Source organism: Macrobrachium rosenbergii, chromosome 53 (assembly GCF_040412425.1).
Source record: "Macrobrachium rosenbergii isolate ZJJX-2024 chromosome 53, ASM4041242v1, whole genome shotgun sequence".
Taxonomy (NCBI): domain Eukaryota; kingdom Metazoa; phylum Arthropoda; class Malacostraca; order Decapoda; family Palaemonidae; genus Macrobrachium; species Macrobrachium rosenbergii.
This window is the reverse complement of record NC_089793.1, coordinates 3,211,732-3,224,261: the sequence shown is the minus strand read 5'-3', so window position 1 is coordinate 3,224,261 and position 12,530 is coordinate 3,211,732. Positions and strand designations below refer to the sequence as shown.

At 36.4% G+C, this 12,530-nt stretch overlaps 1 protein-coding gene across 1 annotated transcript in view; it reads right to left on the bottom strand.

The window, feature by feature from the left end:
- Positions 1 to 12,530, bottom strand: part of LOC136834210 (neurogenic protein big brain-like) — a 210,107-nt gene that overhangs the window by 14,834 nt on the left and 182,743 nt on the right. The window contains exons 4-5 of the mRNA XM_067096501.1: positions 8,812 to 8,892; positions 6,017 to 6,125 (exon numbers count right to left, since the gene is read on the bottom strand). Coding sequence (XP_066952602.1) covers positions 6,017 to 6,125; positions 8,812 to 8,892 — 190 coding nt within the window. The remainder of the gene's footprint in view (positions 1 to 6,016; positions 6,126 to 8,811; positions 8,893 to 12,530) is intronic.

Here is a 12,530-nt window from a genome sequence, read left to right as displayed (position 1 = left end):
AAGAGTGTTTTAGTCTTCACAAACAAACACAAGCACTACTTGAATTCAGTACTTTAAAAAAAAGAAAAATTAATGCCAATAGAGAAATGCCCATGAGTCACAAGAGAAAACTAAAATGCATTATGTATCACATAAGTCAATTGTGAACAAAAAGGAAAAGCTTACTATTTACAAGACATGAGAAACAGATGCACATTTGTTGCACTTCCACAAGACCTGCTAAATCAAAAGTAGCAATGGATTTAAATAAAAAAAAAAAAAAAGCATTTGCAGTCCACTCGAAGTTTTTCAAGTTTGTTGAAAAATATTTTTTCTTTTCCAAAAATTAATATTTCACTTTCAAAAAAGAACGAACAATTCTTCTATTGGCATTTGCTACAGTTACCCATATATAATTAATACCAATTTTAATATTTTCATAAATCATGACGCTGTGTGCATACTTATGTGTTAAAGCCAACAAATCATGTTAATCACAAATTAGCAACTCCAGCAAATTGCACAAGTTCACATAAGTGCAAAACTTCAATCAGTTTCTTATAAACCATATATTATATGGTCACTATTGGCATACAATAAAGATAAAGTTTCTGTTCAGTCACTGAAGTCACCAATTTACTGAAGAAAAGCACTTTAATGAACGTGTCCAAAGTACGTAAGTAAGGTGCATGTTTGCTTATGGTGATGTTAATGGGTGTAAATGTGATGATACCTGGCCGCCTCACGCTCTGTTGTTTGGGGGATAAGCCAGATAAAGCCGAGCATCATACTGGTCTTCCCGGTGAACATGGTAATGCTGTGGATACACAGCAGGGGTGTGGCGGCCCTCTGCCACATGACCCCCGTGCATCCCTCTTGGCCCAACACCAACACTGTTTAAGGGAAATGACTCCACCCCTTGCTCTGCAACACACACCACACCCGTAAAGGAATAATATAGCAAAGTTAAGTGAATTTTTAGAGGGCATTCAGGAAACTCTTCCCAACAACCAACTCCTCACATTAAATGTTACATACCTAGAGGAAAATATTCTGATACCATTCACATACAAGCTATATATTTATGTCAGAGAACTACAAGTAAAGAATTTCTTAATAGGTTTAAAAAGGCTAATGCCAGAATCTATATACATCTATCAGATACTCTGCAAACAAATTCATCTTCATCCACATGCAAATTTCCCAGTTCTATTCAAGGACAAAAATGTTTGGAATTCCCTTCAAATTCTGAAAATGGTCATGGGATACTAAAGTAAACTGTAATCTACTCAGCCTATCTACTTCATGGTCAGTCTTCAAAAGACATACTATTTACTTTATGCAGGAAGTCTTCAAGATTTCTATACTAAATGGGAAATAATCTACACAAAAAATTTTTGAATTTATATTATTCATACTAGTGAAGCTTTGCAGTAGTAGGTTACCACGGATACAACCGCTTTCATTATTATTTTCATAAAATTAGCAGACTGGAGGCTGATTGTTTACTTTAAATTATTAACAGCTAACCTTTCATATTCTTTTGTGCACATAAATACTAGCTTCAACTAGCTAGGAGCTAGAATGTCCAAATTTTGAGAGTTGCTGAAACCCTAGATAAATATATCATTATTCAATATATGTAACAAAATATCCAATGACAGTTCTATACATTAATTAAATGAATATCTATACATACAAGCCTCCATAATAACTCAGATTCTACTCTGCAGGCATTTAGTACTCAATAAATTACCATATCCCATTCCTTATAACTCATATTCCATTTTACTCTTATTGCCTTTGCTCTGTTTCACTGATATTTCCAAACATTTGCCACAGAATGTGTGAAAACTGGCTCTGCATGGCCAGTACCTTTTGCCTTACTCTATAAGAGGGTACATGTATTATTGAAAAATAAAACTAGATTTTAAATATAAATGAAATTAATTTACTGTTTTATGGTCAGTTAAAATTCCAGTATGATGTAATACCCAATAAAAGTATATTTTATCTTTGCAGATATCATACAACTGGTCAGTCTTTCCTTAAGATAGGTAATAAGTGCCAAGACCCCACTGTCTGTATATTTCAACTAAAACACCAAAGGACTACTGCCACAACAAGTGATCAACTCCAACTAGCTAAGCAATCAAATGGTTATGTTTGAAGTTATGTTGCAGACTCTGATGCTTTTGGTATGTGATGAAAGAATGAGTCAGCTAGTCCTAGAAGTAAGTAGTAGTAAGTACGAAAGTAGCACAATGAAGACCAGTGGGAGAGCCTGAAGAAAAGCAGAGATAAAAGACCTGGACCATATTGCACACAAAAAAGTGCAAGAGAAGGAAGTTTGTACAAAGCATTCATGTTATGACTATAGTGAAATAGGAAAACATGACAAATATGTTGATAAGAATGAAGATATTGCATGGGATCCAATTCCTGGTCCTGAGCTCACTGAAATAATACTGTCCAGTTACTGTCATTCCTGACAACTGGTCTAGAATGAATCTAAATTGAAGTGTAACCCCTTCCTTGCCATTTGCTTCCAGAAAGCTCAATAGCTTAACCAAGGTCGGACATACAAAGAATACCATCTATCGTTAACTACTCAACACCTTGGAACCTTTATGCTAAGCATTCAACCTTCAAAGCCTGAAGACACAGCACTACATCTTAAAATGATGGACCTAGGGTCTAGAAATAACCATATCTTTTGTAAGCATTTATACACTCAAAGTAAAGGGCACACTCAACTGCACAACTATGGTTGATGAAAACAGTGAAATAATGTCATGAAAAGCTTGTTATAAAATCAGTAGCCCACAATCACCACCAGCAAAAAAGAATGAAAGCTTTTTCAAACTCCCATACGTATATCTTTAAAAGAAGAATCAGAACCATTATGAAGGCTCTTGTTCTACATTTGGTCTCCTAACATCACAAGTACCTGCTAACGACACCACTAACAGACCAGTCGTGACTTTGGCAAACCTTTTCAAACTATAGTTTGAGGTGTGAATACACACAAAAAATATTCTAGTTATGAAAAACAAAGATTCATAGCAGTGTTCACAAAAGCTACAAAATTCCTAAGTAAATATGTCTAGTAATCACAATACACATATTGGGACCTTAAGTTCTACCCAGGTCAGATCAAAGCTCTTACCTGATAAATTTACTCTAGGAAAGGTAAACTAACTTAATAACTGTAAGGATCTATAAACAACCAAAGAAAATGGGTCACCAAATTATGAACTCAATTTTGCGATCTTGAAAAATGTACACACCATTTCCCCATAATGTTTTCTTGTCCTCATACTTGCAAACATTAATTTTTCAGCAAGGATTTTACCAATTAGTTTGACAAGACCACTAAGTTCCAATTAGACTCAAATATGGAGTCATACAGACACTTACAATCTGCCTAAATGATTCAGTTAAATAAGAACCAAAAATTTGAGCATGGTAACACTGAAGAGGTTGTACAGCTAAATGGAAAAAGACCTAAGAGTACAGATGAGGATGTCAGCAAAGGGTTGCTGCAAAGATCCCTTATTATCATCTACAGTGTACTGTGCAAGACAAACTGTAACCAGTAACCCTCAGTAGAGGGCAATTCCAGAAACTACAATATCAAGTAATTCTCACTATTTCCTATTTTCAGGTAATGCACAAAAACAGGTGCACCTGGTATGAAGAAATTAGTCAATCATGATGTGTACCATAATACAGAGCAATAAAAAAAAAACAGACTAAAGTAGATTACCTAAAACTGAAGTTTAAAAATGCAAAACAAAAATAATTTTACAACAAAATACAGTACCAGATTTCTGGAATGTAGTTAACTCTTTGCTAAATGCTCTAGTTCTCTTAATAAGCGGACAAAACTGAATACTGCATAACAATGATTACAATGAATTCAGTATTAAAGGGCTAAATGAATTTACAACTAGTTGCTCCAGCTAATGTTAACTGTGTGCGACAGCCTACAATTATAAAAGTTCTTATATGAAGATCTGCACAGGAAGAAGCTATCACATTTACACAATGGGTTGGCATAGTATATGCATATAATTATCTTACAACTTTAATACTTCTCATTTATATTAAACATAAATGAAGGCTTTATTCGTAATTATCCTATGACATACTGGATTGCAATGCTTGACTTCTACCCAAATCTCCCACTGATTTTAAAAATACAGTTAATGTGACCTGAGTATTAAAAAAAAAAAAAAAGGAAATAAAGATTGCACAGGACTAAAGAGTACTACGAATGGCATGCCACAATCAGCAATAAAATGAACTTGGGGAATATCATGCACACTGACCAATGAAAACTAGCACAACTAAAAATCCATGCATTCACATAAAAGTGCTGTACTACAATGCAAAAGCCTGATAGAAGCTTTACTAGTTTTGGACTGTATATTGCATTATCCTCGACTATAAATTGAATCATATTATTTCTCACATACAACTTGAGCGCAACATACAGTAGACAAGAGCTTCACCAACAAGGTTCAAAGTATCCAAAATCTTCGGCATTAAAAACATTTTGTTTGAAATCTTTGACTTTCAATGCAAGGAAGTACTATAACAAAATTATTTTTAACTCCCGTGCTGAAAAATATGAAGTGTACAAAAACTCTTCACAAAATTACTCCCAATATACTAAACAGAACATTTGGATAAAATACTGTACACACTAAATGCTTAACGAGAGTAATATGCTCATGACCTTAACAGTATACTTCTAAATTTTCCTACCAACTCAACTTTCACAGCACATATCAAACTATTGTGTAATCTAGTAACTGCTCTTCATCAATTACAAAATATCTCCTTCAATAACTACCCTATTTGGAACCTATTATATTGTACAATGAACTTTGACATATATGGACAAACTCAGGCATTGCTACTTTTATCTAGCTATAAAAAGTCTAAATTTATGCGTAAAATTAGATACCTCTGGTATAAAGTAAACAATTTTCAGGAAATTCATATTATGCAATACATAAATATGAGATCTATATAGTACTGGAATGAAGGTACCATCAATCACTTTTTTCCTCAGGTATCCCTGCTAAGATGTTCAGATACATCATTATATTACCTAGAATATAAAAAAGCTGTAGGCCATGCAAGTTGTTACCAGAGCATTAACCTTGGAGTGTTAATTGCCAACCCTTCTAAAGGATTTCATTATAACAGGTAGAGAGAGAGCCCAGCAAAATGTCTTGAGACTAGCATAGAATGAGTTCATACTGGCTTTCCTTCTTACATATCTGCTTACACTAATGAACTGAGGACAGGAATAAAAAAAAATCCATGTCAACCACTGTAGAAAATATTTGAGCATAAATATATAAATGGATAAACTGTATGTAAAAGCTACACACCTACTGCAGAGAGGGTTTCACTATCAAAAATTAGATTCCAATGCTACTCTACAAACCTTATACAGGTAAAATGTATGATAAAATTAATCTGTAAAGCAGGAAGAAAATTAAGAAAAAAACAAGCATGTATGAAATCAGGGGTCTATATCCTTTAAAACCTGCTTTCAAATGATCAAATCTGACAAAACAAATGACTGAATATCCCTGAAAAGTCCACTCATTCGCCTGTTATTAAAAATAAAAAAATATAAACATTATTTACTCCACAGCTTCTGAAGTTGGCCACTAAACGCACAGTCGACTACGGTTGTAAGTTCTTCTTCATATAAAAAAATAGACATACTATCTGTAAATGTACCATACAAACCTTCAAAGAACTCTACTCTATTCACGTGAATCCCATTACCTTGAAGAGAACATACCACAAATGTAACATTCGCCTGTCAATGTCATCTTGGTTACAATATCAATTTCCCTCTTTTCTACTAACCATTAATGCCCAAGTTTTATGCCTTACATGCTAAACTTCTTGGGCTTCCATGTCACCTATGATTCTGCTCTGTAAATATGGGTGGTTTCAGACATGGCCCTAGGGCTACCTTAAAAACAAATCATGAAAACTAACTTACCTCCATCTATTGAATCCTTCCTCGATCTTGGGAGCCGGTGAGGGTTGAAGATGTATTCATAGATCAAACCAGCTGTAATTCCCCCCAAGAGAGGTGCAACCCAGTAAACCTGGAATAATTTGATCAAATTAATTTATACTAATGGTATTTATTGTGCATTACATCAAGAAAAGATGGGAGAATACTTTCAATGGTGGAGATTTAACACTAAATTCAAGTTTTAAAAGCAGCAAACAATGATGTTGACTTTTAATAAATGACATGTAATAACTACATCCACAGCTTCACAAGCTGGAGCAAGCCCTCAAAATGCATTTCATTTTTAGAACTCAGCACTACTGACAAATTTCACACACCAATTTCTGCGACTGGAAAAAAATTGCATGACCAATTTCGACAAATTTCGGAGTTTTGTAAACAAGGACATGGGGTTTGTCGTGTTGAATCCTACTGAGAAAAATATAATACATAACTAAGACTGTTCTCTCTCTCTCTCTCTCTCTCTCTCTCTCTCTCTCTCTCTCTCTCTAAGCACCTGTGTTTTTATCCTCAGCACATGTTGTATGAGGACGATACAAAAAAGGGAGAGTAACACATGGGAATAACAGCACGGGAAAGAACGACAGGTGGGGATAAGGAGGGAGAGGGGATGGCCTAAGAGAGGGATTAACCACGAATCATCACAGAATGGAGATTAATGATAGATATCGATCACCAGGCGATGTAATGTGAGAATGAAAATATATGAAAAAGTTAGTGAACTGATGACTATGAAATGAATCTCTCTCTCTCTCTCTCTCTCTCTCTCTCTCTCTCTCTCTCTCTCTCTCTCTCTAATATATATTAACTTAAATCATTTGCGGAACTTGATCCTTGACAGCTATTTAAAAAAAAAAAGACTACCACACACACCTACACATACATAGAAAACTAATCTAAAACAACTGATGCGCTCTCTCTCTCTCTCTCTCTCTCTCTCTCTCTCTCTCTCTCTCTCTCTCTCTCTCTCTCTCAACAGAATAAACACAACCGCTCGGGATGTTCATCAGGGCAGACGGAGAAACAGAAAGTTCTCCCAATGCCAACCATGTGTTGTACAGAGTTTTGTATTTCCAAACATAAGTGCCCGTGGGTGGGACTGCACGCACACTTTGGAAAGGAAGTCACAACTTCATATCACAAACCGTGAGGCGTTACTTCGGCGCGCTGATAACGACGCAATAAAAGATGAATAAGAAAAATGGTCGAGTTTCTTTTCCGTAATGACTGAGAAAAAAAAATTCAACGACAATCAAATAATTCGTGAATACATTTTGAGTGATAATGAAATGAAAATTTCAAATTAAAGATTAAATCCCGAGTGTTAACGATACAGAAATTTCAAATTAACGATTAAATCCCGAATGTTAACGATACAGAAATTTCAAATTAACGATTAAATCCCGAGCGTTAACGATACACCTATCAGAAAATGAGAGGTGAATCTTCATCCTCTCTCTCTCTCTCTCTCTCTCTCTCTCTCTCTCTCTCTCTAGACTAATTAAGATGATGCGTTGCGTGCAGGCGCTAGGACCCTGAATGAATGAGACTACTAAAACGAGGGGCGTTCCTCCGACCTAACGAAGCTCTTCACCTTTTTCGAGCCAACGAAAACGACCGAAATCAAACGCAGTCCCTGATCCGACGACCGGCTGTCACCCTCCATAAAGGACCCCCAGATCGAGAGCCAGCTGTTCATTGACATCTCGATACAGCGTTCTTCTGAATGGCTCAGCAGCAGTAGCAGCAGCATCGTCAACAACAACAACAGCAGCGACCACAGTCGAAAGGCCACATGAGGCAGTTCAACACTTGTGCCCACGGACCGTGGGAGTGAATACTCCTAAAGTTTCTCTTACTTGATGAGAACCCCAATCCAACCTCATAACTCCCCCCACCTCCCCCCCCCTTAAACTTCTCCGCCCCGCTGTGCATTTACAGCAAGTGTTAAAACCTCTCTCAACCCCTCCCGCTCGGTGTAAACACATTGAAAAAGAGCGGCCATATATCCTCATTATAACGCGATTGGATATGGGGGGGAGTGATGAATAATCGTGCGCGAGCCCAGAGAAAAGAAATGCAATCAATATTTTTTTTTTCCTCGTAAAACTCCCGTCATGAAAAAACAACGCATGGCACTCGACTATAATGATTATGAGATAACAGAAAATTAAGTAACAAAATCTCTTCATATGTAGTATTTATACAAGGGCTATGGGGGATAATGCTAGTTTTGGTAACGATATATATATATATATATATATATATATATATATATATATATATATATATATATATATATAAATGTAAAATGCAAGGCCATTTATAAGATTAATGTGACGGAGTCGGCTAACTCACACGAATTATGAACTGGTTAAAAGGTCACTGGTATTTTGTTCCAAATTTACTTGGCGTGACATTTTCTTATCATCTGAATATAAACACTCACATGAAGGTATTTAGTTACACACACATGTATATATATATACATATATATATATATATATATATATATATATATATATATATATATATATATATATATATGCATGTATAATTTATGAAATACTGTAAAAATACCATGAACCAGTTTAGGAGTCACAAACAGAACTCTCAATGCTCTCACTGACTGCGAGTATAATTACAAAAAAAAATAATTAACACCAGCACAGTACCTTGATTATAACATGAATGAGGAACACTCATTAGGACACAGCCTACCTACGCATAAAACAAGATGGGCTCCACAAACTCACCCAGTGGGCATCCCACTTATTCTTGACGAAGGCAGGGCCCAGAGAACGGGCAGGGTTCATGCTGGCGCCAGTCAACGGAAGCTGTAAAGAAATGATTAATTAATGAATAAACACATCTAAGAACATTTATTTAGACTCATAAAATATAAAAATAAAGTTCGTTTAAACCACAGTGTCTGCTGTGTGCATGATCACAAGGCTCGACCTTCTATCTTTTATTTAAATAATGTAAAGTTGAAATCTATTCTGAGTCACCAAGACCGCCCACACTTCTTGGTGTTGCTTTTACGATCCCCTTGTCGTTTTGTCATCTTAGTCTTGACACATTTTCCCCTCCCTTCCCATGAAGAGGGCGTGGTTTGGGTGTGGTTGGAGCCTTCCCTCGTACTTCCAAATTCCTAACCCCTTTACTTAATTATACATCAGATATAAGAATTATATATATATAAAAGGAAGTCCATGAGAGAAAACATATCACTGCTACATTCACACTACACCTACAAAATCATTGATAAATCCCAGGTACAGAAACCTTCCACATCAGTAATTTCAAATATCTATACAGAAGGCTCATCAGTAGCACGTCTAACCCCAATACACACTGGATCATTAATCACTATCATGCATGCACTCTCATTATCCCCGGATATTAAGGCCCTTCTTTTCACACACATCTTTTCCTCCCTCCTAGCACTTCTGAATTATACACTTTTTATGCATCTATCATTTTCCAGTCTTTCCTCATGATCAAGCCATCTCAAAACTCACTGACCCATCTTTTCACATTCAATAACCTTTGTACCACTTCAGTAACTCCAAATTCCTAACCTCTTCAAGTTTTCTTGCACCAAAAAACTACGCTAAAAAATTCGTTTCAAGCACTGCCTCCTTTTATCTTTCATTTGCATTTAAAATTCGTACTTCACTTCCACAAAGGAGAGTTGGCTCATCAATCCCTTCCTACATTCCCATCTTGATTTCCAGTCTCTTCCAGATCTTTTGCACATAACCTGCTGCCTTTCTGGCTTCACTTATATAAACTGTCCCCTCCTTTCATCCTAACATCACCTATGTATTTGATCTACTCAAAATTACCTATACACAAGATTTTTCTCCCATCATCCAAATTAACTCTCACTGGTCCATGTTCTTGGTTGCCATTTATACTCATAACCTCACTCTTGCTCGAATTTACTCTCGACTTTCTCCTCTTGCAAACGAGTTGCTACCTTAAAATAATAAAATCAAGACTAAAACTATAATTCAAAGAATGTCATTACAAAGCCACATTTAGCCTTTTCTCATTATGACCTAAACCCCATTATCTCATTCAATCCTGATGAAATTCTCTCTCTCTCTCTCTCTCTCTCTCTCTCTCTCTCGACCCGAATTCTCTGGCGAGAGAAACAAGCAACAGCTCTTTTTCATAAAAACAAAAGGTTACTGCACCTTGCCTCCTCTTAAAAATGTATAAAAAAAAAGGCTTCCATTCTTTTCGCAGAAAATAGGAGGTAATCATAAAAAATCTCGCTCTGAAACGGGGAGAGAGAGAGAGAGAGAGAGAGAGAGAGAGAGAGAGAGAGAGAGAAACGGGCTCTGAAACATAATATCACTTCCAGACCAGCTCAGGCACATTTTTTAATTATCATAAATCATGCCTGCTACCCAGAAAAAGCTGTAATGGGTTGCACCTGTAATACATCATCATCATCATCATTATTATTATTATATTATTATTATTATTATTATTGTTATTAGAAACAGCAGTAATAGTCTGCACATGTAATACATCATCAGTTTATTAATTATTATTATTATTATTATTATTATTATTAGAAAAAGCTGTAATGGATTGCACATTTAATACTGTACATCACCTATTATTATTAATTTATTATTATTATTATTATTATTATTATTATTATTATTATTATTATTATACGTGAATAAAACAATAACCATCGCAATAAGTAATCAGGTGGAAATACGTCATGTATATACTTTATTAGAGCATGTTAAATGTTGCGAAATTTGGAAAAGAGGTCAGGATCACCTTGACCTAGGGCTATCCGCTACAAGTGAACTGAACTGACCCGTATAACCTCCTAAGAGATCAACTGACCCCAAGAATGATGAAATAAAAAAAAACACTTAAACGATCTAATCTCGGCAAGTTCACCTAAATCCTGTCCACTTACAACAATCACGAGTCTATAAAAGAAAAATATACTGTTAATGGTCCCGGAACGGTCTCTTTCTTCCAGACCAGTGGTTCTTAAACTTTTTATTACCACGCCCCCCCCCTCTAAGAGTTGGTCCTTCCCTCCAGGCCCCCACCCCGCCCCCAGATCTGAGAAGTGATTCCTCCCAGATTTAAAGGAAAATGAAAAAAGAAAAGAAGAGGTGGTGTTTATTCTTTTGAATGAATTAGCGAATCGCCGGCGCTGCTTCTTAAGCGACTCTTGTTAAAGAATATGAATATAATTAGAAATTTTAATTTTTTCCCTAAGACTCTTATTGCTGGAAACTACTGACGCCCCAAGGTTGAGAACCACTGTTCTAGACGGTCCGTGGGGAGGGTGAAGATGAAAATATTTTTAAATACCAAGATTAAAGAACCCCGAACTGTAGGAAGCACATTAACAGTAGTCGGATTATAAGTCCGGCAGAAGTTTGGCAACGCAGCTAAAGGCAGCCACGTTCGTAGTCATTTTGGTTTGACAACAGTTATCTTCGCTATCATCGAACGACGTGCAGAATCGTTTTCAAGGACAGAAACATTTATGATAAATGTCAGATTAAAATATGACTCTCCAATACTCGAACATGGCTAACATGAGACCAAGCACTTGATCTGACTGATTCAGTGAAGTTTAGCTAGTCAAGGCAAGCACTGGGGCACTTTCGGCCAGTCAGCGAATGCGACGGCGATAAGAGGGAGTTGGAGTGGCTGGACAGCAAGATAGAGAGATCCAGAAAATAAAAGCAGTGAAGTACAAGGATCTAAAGTTGGGACTAATAGAAAACCATACTGTTGCACTAAGATGTAACAGTTAGAGGTGGTGGACAGCAAGATTGAAGAAAGGAAGTGTGAATGGACGTAAAGTAAAAGGCTATAAGTGAATGCATATAAGGGCCGAAGGAACGCTGGAAACCCTTTAGTAATGCCTACGGTGCACCACGCGAGGATGAACTGACGGCACTACCTTCTACGGGGACCAGGAATTTTAACAAAAAATGGATGAAAACAGAACCTGGTGACCTTTGTGAAGTGTTCGTATTTAAATGACTCAGAATGTATCTCACAACAACGAACAAGTACTAATGCTTTATACCACTTCTGCATGCACACAGCATCCTGCAACGTGCAACTTGAACACTTATGCAACATTTTTCGTGGAAGAAGAAACCTTTTAAATAGCTTTTAATGAACCTGCATATCAACGCTACAAGGATGCCTCCTCGCCCTTTGAAGAGAGAAAATGTAACCCCTCGAGAAATGAAGCAAATGAATTTCTCCACAAAGTTCTCTCTCTCTCTCTCTCTCTCTCTCTCTCTCTCTCTCTCTCTCTCTCTCTCTCAGCAAATAGGCATATGGGAATGGCTTCATTTTCTCTTTGTGTTATTTAGTAGTTCATCCTTGTTTATAAAATTAGCTTTGATCTTGGTTCCCGTATTCACTGTAACAAAGTGACCCGTTGCAGTTCACCAGGTTATAT